This window comes from Sturnira hondurensis, unplaced genomic scaffold (assembly GCF_014824575.4).
Source record: "Sturnira hondurensis isolate 20B ecotype Veracruz unplaced genomic scaffold, ASM1482457v3 Scaffold0005329, whole genome shotgun sequence".
NCBI classification, from domain to species: Eukaryota; Metazoa; Chordata; class Mammalia; order Chiroptera; family Phyllostomidae; genus Sturnira; species Sturnira hondurensis.
The window spans coordinates 4,757,591-4,770,489 of record NW_028077960.1 but is presented as its reverse complement, the minus strand read 5'-3'; the positions used below and the strand labels follow the sequence as shown (position 1 = coordinate 4,770,489).

Below are 12,899 nucleotides of genomic sequence, written 5' to 3'. Positions count from 1 at the left end.
AGGAACACACCAAGGCACATCATAATTACATTAGCCAAGACCAAAATGAAGGAGAGAATCCTAGAAGCATCAAGGGATAAGGGGACAGTCACCTACAAAGGAGTACCCATCAGACTGTCAGCGGATTTCTCAAAAGAGACCTTACAGGCAAGAAGGGGCTGGAAAGAAGTATTCCAAGTCATGACATCCAAAGACCTACAGCCAAGATTGCTTTATCCAGCAAAACTTTCATTTAGAATGGAAGGACAGATAAAGTGCTTCTCAGATAAGGTCAAGTTCAAGGAGTTCATCATCACCAAGCCCTTATTATATGAAATGCTAAAGGGACTTATATAAGAAAAAGATGATGAAAATTATTAACAGTGAAAGGACAGCAAACACACAGTTATTAACAACCACACCTAAAACAAAAGCAAACCAAGAGGACAGCTAGATCAGGAGTGGAACCATAGAAATGAAGAACACATGGAGGGTTAGAAACAGGGGGGTAGGAGGGGGAGAAGGGGGGAGAAGGCACAGAAAATAGCATAGATGGTAGGTAGAAAATAGATAGGGGGAAGGGTGACAATAGTGGGGGAAATATAGAATCTAAAGAAATTGAGACACGTGGTTATAAACTAAGGGGGGGAGAATAGTGGGGGAGGGAGTGTGCGGGTGGAGGGGAATGAAGGGGGAGAATGGAACAACTGTAATGGTATAATCAATAAAATATATTAAAAAATAAAAATAATAAAAATAATAAAAAGTTAAATCAGGAAGACAAATATTTGACATCAGACCTAACACAGACAGTTGGGAGAGATTTAGTCACAAAAATTGGTATATTCGGATTGTCAATTAACAAAAAGAGAAATAAAACATTAAATTGAGGATATCAAAAAAATCCATCACTGTAATTTACCATATTAATAAACCCGTATGACCATCTAGGAGAGCAGGATGACAGTGGGCAGAGGAGATGGTTAGGGGATAGAAGGACTAGGTAAAAAGGAAAAAAGACTCATGGACATGGACAACAGTGTGGTGACTGCTGTGGGAATGGGTATAATAAGGGGATTAAATGGTAATGGGAAAAACACAATAAAGATTACATTTTAAAAATTAAAAGTTAAAAAATTAAAACCATATGACCACCTCAACAGACACAGAAAAAGCATTTGACGAAAAAAATCAAACATCAAAGTAGCAATTAAAGGAAATGACCTCAATCTAATAATGAGTATCTACAAAAAACCAACAGCTACCATCACATTAATATTTTAGGACTGAATACTTTCCAAGATAAGAATGTTGCTTTCACCTTTCCTATTCAATAGAATATTAAAGTAGCCAGTAAAATCTGCAAGGAAAAAAGACATTCAGATTGGAAGGAAGAAATAAAACTGTCCTTTTATTCACAAACACTATTTCCTATATAGAAAATCCAATGGAAACTAAAATAAATAAATAAATAAATAAATAAAAGAACTAATATTTGTATCTCATCAAGTTGTAGAATACAATATCAATATACCAGTATCAACTTTTCTATATGCCAGGTAGTAACAATTGCACATTTTTTAATTTTTTTAATTTATGGAAAATTAAGATACAGATTACCAAAGATGTAAAAGACAACAAACTGATGAGAGAAATTACAAAAGATCTTAGTAAATCGGGAAACAAACTTCTTCATGGGTCAGATGACTTAATATTGTTACCATGTGCAATCTCCCCAAACTGAACTAAAGATTCAATGTTATCCCAATGAAAATCCCAAAAGGCTTTTATGGGGAAATTGATGACTTATTTCTAAAATTCATATAAAAATGCAAAGAAGCTATTCTAGTCAAACAACTCTTCAAAAGAAAAAAAACAGGCATGTGCTCACTTAGGCAGCACATGTACAAAAAAAACTATCTAATTTCAAAAATTATTCTAAAGTATACAATGAAACTAGTGATTGGGGAATACCCCATCAACTCACAACTATCAACAACTGAATCTTTAAAAAAAACAGAAAACAAAATAAAAACTAAGCAAACAACTAGAACAGGAACAGAATCAGAGAAATGGACATTACACGGAGGGTTTTCAGTGGGGAGGGGGTGGGGGAGAATGGGGTAAAGGTACAGGGAATAAGAAGCATAATGGGTAGGCATAAAATAGACAGGGGGAGGTTAAGAATGGTATAGGAAACAGAGAAGTCAGAGAACTTATTATATGTACAACCCATGGACATAAACTAAGATGGGGGAAGGCTGGAGGGTTGTGGGGTGCAGGGCAGGGGGAGATAAAGGGGGGGATTGAGAAAACTGTAATAGCATAATCAATACAATATACTTTTTAGAAAAGAAAGAAAAAAAGTGGCTAAATTGTACCTTACCAAAATTTAAATTCTGCTCTTCAAAAGATACCATTAAAAGAGGATTAAATCTGGGAGAAATTTCACCAAAAAGGTGAAAGATCTGTACAATTAAAACTCTAAGGCATTAATGAAAGAAACTGAAGACAACAAATAAAAGGAAATATATTCCATGCTCATGGACTTAAAGAATTAGTATTGTTAAAAGTCCATACTACCCAAAACAATATACAGGTTCACCACAATTCCCATCAAAATTCCAATGGCATTTTTCACATAGAAATAGGAAAAAATTCTAAAATTTGTATGTCACAATAGACCCCAAATAAAAAACACAATCTTGAGAAAGAAGAACAAAGATGAAGACTTCACATGTCTTATATATAAATATTGCCACCATCACACTCATCATAGTTTCGAATTATATTATAAAGCTATAACAATCAGAACAATATGGTACTGGCATAAATACAGACATATAGAGCAGTGAAACAGAAATAAATCCATTCATGTACAGTCAACTAACTTATAACAAAAGAGCCAAGAATATACAATGGGGAAAAAGGTGCTGGGAAAACTGAACAGCCTCTTGAAAAAGACTGGAACTAGAGCCCTACGTAAGATCATACACAAAAATCAACTTAAAATGGATTAAAGACTTGAATGTAATAAGCCCTAAAAACATAAAACTTCTATAACAAAACATGGGGATAAGACATGGGTCTTGGCAAAAATTTATTGGATTTGACACCGAAAGTGAAAATAAACAAGTGAGACTACACAAAATCAAAAGCTTCTGCACAGTAAACTATCAACAAATATTGTTGATTGTTTCATATCTATCATATGACCCAGTCATTCCACTCTTAGGTATTCAACCAAGAGAAAGAAAATTATATGCCCAAAGATCTTATACATAGCTTTGTGTGTAAAAGCCAAAAACTGGAAACAACCTAAATGTCTATCAACAGGTGAACAAATAAACAAAATGTGGTGTGCCCATACAGTAAAATACTACCTTATCAACGAAACAAATTATTGATATACACTACATGGATAAATCTTAAAATAATTACATTGAGTGAGAGAAGTCAAACATAAAGGAGCATATGTAGTATATATAATTATATAATTCCATTTATATAAAATTGTGGAAAATACAAAGTAATCTATAGTAACAGAAACTACATTAGTGGTTTTTTGTAGATGAGTGAGTATTGTTTATAAGAGATATTATGAAAAGAGAAAACATTAAGGATAATAGATACGGTCAGTTTCTTGACTGTGGTAGTGGTTTAATGGATAAATACTATGCCATAAGTTACCAAATTATACACTTTAAATATATTCAATTCACTGTACCTCACAAAGTCTCTCTTTAAAAACCAAGTAATATTACTTTTTTCTTTCAGTCCTAAAACAAAAATAGGATATTTTCTTTCCTTTCTACCCATGATAGTATTACTTCTAAAACATTACAGAACTACAACAAATTTCCCCATATTCTCTACATTTTCAAAAGTGAACCCTTAGAATTTTAATGTTAGGCTCAGATGTTAAGGTTGCCAACACACACCTATATTAACAAGAATATTTTACCCAGCCACCTACTTCCACAACCCTATTACATACAGGAGTTTTTGCCCTTGCTATCTCCCTTTACGGGGAATAAATATATGACACTCATCATCTCTTTATATTACAACGCTATGACCCAAAGAAGCCCTTAGAAAAAAATATTGCTACTATCACACTCTTCAATCTTCCACACTGCCTTTCTCTGTTTCATCTTCCAGTTTTCCTTGGTTACTTCTATTAAGTTTCATTTCATTTTCTCACATTTACCACTGTTTAAAAAAATTTTTAAAGACATGTTTAGAAGAAAAGTATTTCTACATACCTCAAGTACTGGTCCAGCTCCAAGAATAATTTGTTCCACTCCGCTGGCAAATCCTTTCTGACTGAGAGCAGTAAGGTGGTGAATAAGAAAGTTTGTGCTTTGAGTCTTGCCGGAACCACTCTCTCCTGAAATCACAATGCACTGATTCTTTTTTCGCTGAAGCATAGTATGATAAGCTACATCAGCCACAGCATAAATGTGAGGCTCAAGTTTTCCCAACTGGTGGTTATCATACATTTTGACATATTTGGGGTTATAAATAGGAAGAAACTTGAATGGGTTAATCACTATTAGAATACTGCCAACATAGGTATAAATTTTTTCATGCTTAAAGCGATTTCGTAGGTTTTCTAAGAGAGTTTTCTCATTCAAATCAGGTAAGCTACATAAATCATCAAAGTCTTTCTGCTGAGGCTGTGGAAGAAAACCCCGTTCCATCATCCTGCGACGTTCTTCTGTTACCCGTAGCCATGACTGAAGACTACCATAATGGATTGATCCATCAAGGTTTTTTTCTCTCAGAAGAAAGCGGTAGTCCTCTCCACTTAGGCGATTCTCCAGAGCCAATCGGGGCCACAACATCATTCGCTGAACAGGACAGTCTGTTGGATTGAGTATCCATTCTTCTCCACCAAATTCCTTTACCTCTGCTAGAACATAACATTTTGTTTTGTCAAGATGAAGTCTGTTTATAAGAGAGTCAATCACCTCAGCAGCTGTGGAATTTTTTCTGGCAGGAATTGGACAGTAGATTGTCCCTTCTGAGATTGTGCCGGGATATATATGTAATGTATGTTCATTATCCTCAAAGCGTCGTCTTCCTCCATCATTTATATTCATATTGGATCTTGTCCCATCAGCATGAATAGTACATGTTCAAGACTGTCCACACCATTTTCATGGCAAAAGAACTGTAAGATAAAATATGTGAAACACTTAGAAGCCATATTACATAATCACTGCTTTCTGAGGCTCAAGAAAGTCTTAGTAATTGTGTTGATTACATCTTGCAGAACATAAAATCCTAAATCTCAGTATGGAAAATCTCAGTATTTTTTTTCTATTTGTTTATTCATCTTTAGAGGAGAAGGGAAGGAGAGAAGGAGAGAAATATCAATGTATGGTTGCCTCTCGTGAGTCCCCTGCCGAGAACTGGTCTGCAACCCAGGCATGTGCCCTGACTGGGAATCGAACCTCGATCATGTGGTTCGCAGGCCCGCACTCAATCCACTGAGCTACACCAGCCAGGGCTTCAGTATTTTTTTTTAAGATCTACTTGGCTTTATTAAGTCATTCATGACTTGGGCAGCATCCCATCTAGCAACTAGAAGGGTGCTCAGGAGGAAGAGTCTTGAAATGGTCTCATTGAGACCATGTTATTTTATTACCCAAAGGTAGGCACTTTCTAAAACAGTAACCTGTCAAAAATTGTTTCAGTGTTTTACTATATTAATAATTCCAAATCCAAGGACTACAAATAAAAATTATTTTATCTTCTACAATTGCAAATGTTTCTAAGATACCTGAGATTCAAATCAAGCTCTTTCTTTACATCTGAAGAGCCTCTCTGAATACTAAAATGGACAGAATAATCACACTAATCCCATCATCCTACACTGAAAAGCTCTTATGAATAATGCAGAAACCACAAAACTGCCACTGATGGAGCAAAACTTTACAGAAATTAAAACAGCAAGTTGACATCAGAGAGAAACTAAACTATTTTAATTAACCAAGAGATGACAAAAACCTGCTTGCTGTAGAAGAGATGTATTTTCAAGGACATCTACACTCTTGACTCTCCACCTTCCCAAAGGCAGAAAGGTGAAGGGGGCAACAAAATCCTCCTGCTCCTGGTTTGCCAAACAAAACTGACAAAAGTATACAATTAGATACCATTACAAATTTTATTCAATCTTCCCTTTTCCTTTAATACTACTTTTTTAAATCTAACCCTATTTCACTCCTTACAAGTATTCTGCATATCCTTCCAACCTCTAGAAAAATGAATTCAACTTTTACATCTAAGGAAATAGTGATTTCCTTTAAATGACTCTCCAACTCGAAATGCATTCCTCTTTTCATTTCATCTGTTATTCCATTTCTGTCTGCAGAGGGAATATGTGCCACATCCTTTCCAGAACTCATAAAATCCATTTCTTAATATCTCCATCAGTAACTAGTACCATCAAAAACCACTTTCATGTGTTACCAATCTCTCTTTTCACATATTTCATCTCTCAACATATAAAGATGCTATGTTATTTTTTAAAGTACCTTCAGTTACTTCTCTCATACTCTTACATACTTGTAAAAGTCCTCTAATTTAGAAATTCCTTTTTTATCTTAGATGATTTTTCAAATGTAGAGATTATAGAACATATTAAAAACAGCCACATATCTACCACTCAATTTCCACAAGTTTGAAAATTGCTGTAATTGATCCAGATCATTTATAAATACAGTATTAAAGATACAGTTACAGTTCCTTCCTTTGCTCTGCAGAAGCAACCACTATCCTGAGGTTGGTATTACTCACATACTTTTTTTTATATTTTGAAAACATATGTTAGTCTCAATAAATTATAGATAATACTGTTTCAGATTTAGAGGTTTAAAAATGATGTCATACCAAATAATCTGTATCTCACTTTAAATAATGCCTTTTCTATTTATAAATGCTGATACATGTAAAGTTCATTAACTATCAAATAATAAGCCATTGTATGTAGGTTCACTAACTGTAGCAAAGTTCTACTCTGCTGGGGGCTGTTGATAATGGAGGAGGCTATGCACGTGTACAGGCAGATAGGATATATGGGAAATCTCTGTGCCTTCTGTTCAATTACACTGTCAACCTAAAACTGCTCTAAAAATAAAGTTTTTTAAATCCCATTATATGATTATGCCACAATTTATCACTCTTTCTAGTGAACACTTAGGTTTCCAATATTACACTATTAAAGCTATGTTCCCATTCTCATACATGTCTCTTCATGTGCCTTTGACAGAATTTCTCTGGGCTTCATACCTAAAAGCAGAACTACTGGGTTTTAAGCATCTTCAACCTTACTAGCTATTAAAAAAAATTCTCCAAAATGTATCAACTATTTCACAGCCAGCATAGAAAGAACTCAGGATTCTCTGCCCCCTTACTAGTAAAAGTATCTTGAGTTTCAGCCAAGATAATAATTATTCCTATTATTATAGCCATACAGTAAGTTTTGAAATCTAGAGGGCAAGTTGCCTCTATTTGTTCTTCTTTAATGTTACTTTCACTATTTACTCTGCCATAACAATTTTAAAAGCAACATGTCAATTACCATGAAATAACCATTTGGCAGTTTGATACTGCACTGATTTTTTTAGATTAATATTGAAAAAAAAAACAGACATCCTACTGACTTCCCATGCATGAACAATGTTGTTTTTTTGAATTATACTATTTTTCACTTCTGAGGTTTCCTTCATTTTCATATCTACCTGATCTTTTTTCTCTCTAGTTAAATTCCATAATTGTTTTAATTTAAGAAATATTATTTATTCACTCATCTCCTTGAAAATCCTAACTATACAATTAGGTATTTTCCAAGCTAATATTCTAATGTCATCAAGAGTAAACTATTCTCTTGACTGTTGACTTTATTTTGTTATCTTTCTCAGCATCAGATGGTTTAATTTGTTTGAGAATTCAGCTTTACAGGAGCACTTTTTCATAGAAGAACTTTTGTCTTTCATACATTTACCAAGAACCCACTATTTACTACTTTTTAAAAACACAATTACAATATCATTAATTGCATCTTCAAAAATTAACAATTTTTAATATTCCTAGTCAGTGTTCGATTTCCCCAGTTATCTCGTAAGTATTTTTCTTACAGTTAGTCCATTCAAATCAGATCTGTCCTGAAGTAACAGTAAGGATATCCTCTCGGCACCTCAACCCCCAAAAGTTTTTCCAATGGGTGCTTTTAGGCTTTATTTCCCAACACTGGGGCCCTGGGTTGCACGGTCTGTCTCACTGCCCATTTCTTTTGCCTGGTTTATCTGCGCAGGAATGTGTGTCTGCGGTCAGCCAGCCTCCTTGCAAGCCTTACTAGGTTTGCTAGTTTCGTCCCCACGCCCAGATCCACTGGCCGCTGACTCCACCAGTCTGGAGGAATGCTTCATTGTTGTCAGACTTTGGTACAGTTCAATTTTCTGTCTGTTTTGGTTGTGTTTTTGTTTCTAAATCTTTGTTGTCCTTAAATTTGTTTGTGTGAGGAGGTACAATATTTCCACCTACGCCTCCATCTTGCCTGGAAGTTCAGTGCTCTTCTATCTCAATTATTTACTAATCCTTTATCTATAATTATAGTTACCTATTATCTATAGATATTCTGCATTACAATGGCAGAACTGAGTAGTTGTGACAGAGACCATATGGTTCACAGAGCCAAAAATATTTACCATGTAGCTTTAAAAATTTGCCAACCCCTATTCCAGGGTAACTACTAAAAATAGAAAAAAAAGTATAACTTCCCAATACAGAGAACAAGTGGAATGATAAATAATCAATTCAAAAAACAAAGCAAGAACAGGAAGGGTTAGAAAGACAGAACAAGTGGAAAGCAAACAAAATATTATGTTACTATATTAAGTGTAAATACTACCACTAAAAGACAAAGATTGTCAGACCACATTTTTAAAATTTATATGCTGTTTTCAACAGACACACATTTGTAATATGAAGAAAGAGAATCAAAAAGAAAAAAAGAGAATATGTACCATATAAATTCTAGCCAAAAGAAAAGTCAGTATAATCCATAATAACATCAAGCAAAATAGAAGAAGAAAATTGAGTAAATGTCTATCAGGTCCTTTTTAGCTCTTATGTACTGTAATTCTAGGTTTAGATGTGAGACAATGGTCTCTGGATATCACTGGTGACCCTGAAAAGTAGGAAACAGAAAAAGACTATAAATTAAAGAAAGTGATAGACTGGCAAGTAAGTTGACTAGCCGATATTGAGTAAATATTCTATAAATGAAAGAGACATATGAGTAAAATGTTAAGGGCTTGGGAACACATCTTTGGGGCTATAAACAGAATTAAGCTTAGAAGTAGATACTGAAAACTTAAGAAAGGAAAGGTCTAACTTATAATCCAAGGTTGTTTGGTAAGCAAGACTAAATGAGATTTAGGTCAAAAGTAGACAAGCCCTGGCCAGTATTGCTCAGTTGGTTGGAGTGTCATCCCATAGACCAGAGAGTCATAATTTCAATTCCCAGTCAAAGCACATACCCAGATTGCAGGTTCAATCCCCAGTCAGGGCAAATATGAGAAGGCTACCAATCGAGTTTCTCTCTCACACTGATGTTTCTTTCTCTCTTCCCCCCAACCCCTGCTTCCTCTCTCTCTAAAAAGTATGGAAAAATAAAAGTTCTCAAATAAAGATTTTTTTAAAACATAGACAGGTAGTACCTTTCACTATCTCTTCTTGGGGAAAAAATAATGGGTTGAAAAACAGTTTTTCAGATCAGATGTGACAAGAGTACACATCAGCTGATCATCACTAGATATGATATAAGAGCCCCCTTTTACATGTAGTATGTCAAAGCCAAAGGTGCACAAAGAAAAAACATTTTGTAGTATTTCAACTAAAGAAAAGGTGATGGAAGAAATAAGTTACCATATGACACACTGTAGTACATGTCCATGAACGACTATCAATTTAGTCTGCCCAGTAGGTAATCTATCCCTTCTGTGTTTTCCTTTGAAGAACTATTTCTCCTCCTTTGTTATTTGTATTAAACTTATGCCCCAGTTAAGGTAGAAGGGTCATATCAGTTGTGACCCAGGCCTAGTCAGTTTATTCCATTCCCCCTAGCAACAGTGGTGCTCACTATACTGGAACTTTGCTACAACTATTAGGAAAGGAATTTTTTTTCTAGGTGAGCTGCTAATCTAAAAACATGTACATTTGTCACCCCACTCCATACAGTTTCATTTTCTGAGGTTTTAGTTACCACAGTCAACCACTGTCCAAAACTGTTAAATGGAAAATTCAGAAGTAACTAATTCTTAAGTTTTAAATTGTGTGTCATTCTGAGTAGTGTGATAAAAGTTTATACCATCCCACTCTGTCTGGCCCAGGTCATGAATCATCCTTTTGTCCAGTGTATTCCCACTATATAAGCTACCCAACCATTAGTTACTTAATATCTCAGGACTCTATTACCCAGGATCACCCAAAGCAGATAATCCTTTTTCTGACATAAAGTCAAAAAAGCCTCACATTATGTCACAATGCCTACATCATTCATCTCATTTCATCTCATCATATAGGCAACATATTATTTTACATCATCATACAAAGGATGAGTAAAGTGGTTTAAGGCATCCACTGGGGGGTCTTGAAACATATGCCCCATAGATAAGGAGGAACTACTGTAAACTTAGGATTTGTTGGCAGCTATCTTCCCTGAATGCATTTAAAAAGCTTCTCTGTAGTAAAAGAGAATGAACACATGGCAAAACCTTATCAAAACTGTTTTGAGCCATTGAGAGCAGCTATGCCTCAAATACACTCAACCACTGAACTTCCTTGTTAAATGTACTAAACAATTCCCTTTTATGCTGTGAGTCACTGTGAGTTTGGTTTCTGTCCTCTATAATCAAAAAAAACCACTACAGCCCTGGCTGATGTGGCTCAGTAGACTGAGTGCTGCCTGCCTACAAACCAAAGGGCCTGCAGTTCAATTCCCAGTCAGGGCACGTGCCTGGGTTACGGGCCTGGTTCCCAGTGACGGCAAGCGAAAGACAACCACTCACTGATGTTTCTTTCCCTCTCTTTATCCCTCCCCTCCCCTCTGACTAAAAATAAATAAAGTCTTAAAAAAAAAAAAGAACCCACTACAATAGGTAGCATTTCAGAACTATACCCTTTGAGACTATAGGTATCCTTTGTTATCCAAATTCCTGATATCAAAAAATCTCACTCTAAACTCAGGAACCAAACATATTTGAATAAACTTGTACATACTCCCTTCATTATCATGCTATTTGCTATCCAAACATGAAAAATCAAACAGATTCAAATAAGGCAGTACCTCCATGATATCCAAATTCACTATTTAAACTAAAGAATTAAACAGAGTTGGATAACCAACTAGGAAGAAACGTGGCAAGGGATATGCAATATAATACCAAATGAAAAACCACAAAATACAAAATGGTATCCATATATATATATATATATATAGAGAGAGAGAGAGAGAGAGAGAGAGACTCACACACACACAAATATTAGGCTTTTGAGAAATCTTCAAAATTTCCTTTTATAGTTTTCACCAAAAATAAGTTTGAAGTGCAATACCTCATTTGAGTTGAACAGCAACTCTCTAAGAGAGGGAACATTACCTTTCCAGTCAGAATATTAAGGCTTAAAGAACAAAAAAAAAATCTATGAAATTTGTGATAAAAAGTGGCATTTCAAATCAACGGGGAGAAGGAGATTATTCGGTAATAATATGGCAATAAATGTGAAAACAAAACTATGCATACAAAGAATTAGCACATTACTGGCACTTACATAATAATCAGACATTCCTGAAGCTTTTATGAAGAAAATTATTCTTTTTATTCTCTATCCCAAAGTAGTTATTTCAAAAGTATATGTTAACAGAGGGAAACAATGTGGTGGACAGTTGCTGTGGTCGATAGGGTGTGGTTCAGAATAGGTCAGCTTATGATGTTATTCACTGGACTAAGTTAGAAGAGACTAATTATAGAGGAAAACTATGGTGAAGAAAGAAAACAAAGTTGGAAATTACAGTTTCCTTTAAATTAGAAATTCAGTTAAAAGGATGAAACAATGTCCACCTATGGAAGACAACAGTGATTTCATTATAGCTATAAATTTCATGGGGAGAAAGCTATTAAACATTTTGAACTTACTTTACAAAACAACTCTGGGAAAGTGGTGTTCAAGAGCTAATATTCACTTTTCTTCACTATTTTAATACTTACAATTTAAATGTTCTACAAATAAATATAGTTATTACCATAATGACATATAATCACATATACAAATATATATATGCAACTTATTGCCCTAGCCAGTGTGGCTCAGTTGGCTTGAGTGCCATCCCATAACCAAAAGGTTGTGGGTTCAATTCCCAGTCAGGGCACATACCTAGATTGCAGGTTCAGTCCCCAGTTCAGGCACGTATGGGAGGCAACCAATTAGTACTTCTCTCTCGAATCAACGTTTCTCTTTCTCCCTTCCTCTCTCTCTCTCTGAAAAGCAATGAAAATATTGTCCTCAGGTGAGGATTAAAAAAAACTTTTTTAAGTATGTGCAACTTACTTATGTAAATATTTATATTTTTAAACACTACAAACTGTGTGTTTTTGTAATGACTGTTTTTCAAAAGTCCCTAAATAGTCTTACAAAGCCATTTCCTCCTCTTCTAGGTATGTACCTAGACTTTATTTTCCAAGCTTCCTTGCACTTAAGTTACATGTGGTCATGTAACCAAGTCCAAAGCCAATAATATATGCACAAGGGTGAACAACCCTTTCAGGCTGAGCCAGTAAAAGCCCCTAAAAAGGGAACTGCTTTTCTTTCTCTGCTGAAACAATGGAGATGATCCAGGGGAAAGCTCTAAGGTC

General features: G+C 35.0%; 1 protein-coding gene across 7 annotated transcripts in view; it reads right to left on the bottom strand.

The window, feature by feature from the left end:
* Positions 1–12,899, bottom strand: part of MYO9A (myosin IXA) — a 274,015-nt gene that overhangs the window by 220,220 nt on the left and 40,896 nt on the right. For 6 of the 7 annotated variants that reach the window (XM_037047138.1, XM_037047140.1, XM_037047145.1 and 3 more), the window contains exons 1-2: positions 12,421–12,458; positions 4,245–5,155 (exon numbers count right to left, since the gene is read on the bottom strand). In XM_037047138.1, coding sequence (XP_036903033.1) covers positions 4,245–5,084 — 840 coding nt within the window. In that variant the 5' untranslated portion in view covers positions 5,085–5,155; positions 12,421–12,458. Of the gene's footprint in view, positions 1–4,244; positions 5,156–12,420; positions 12,459–12,899 lie in introns of those variants that run through there. The other variant, XM_037047139.1, reaches the window with a different exon arrangement.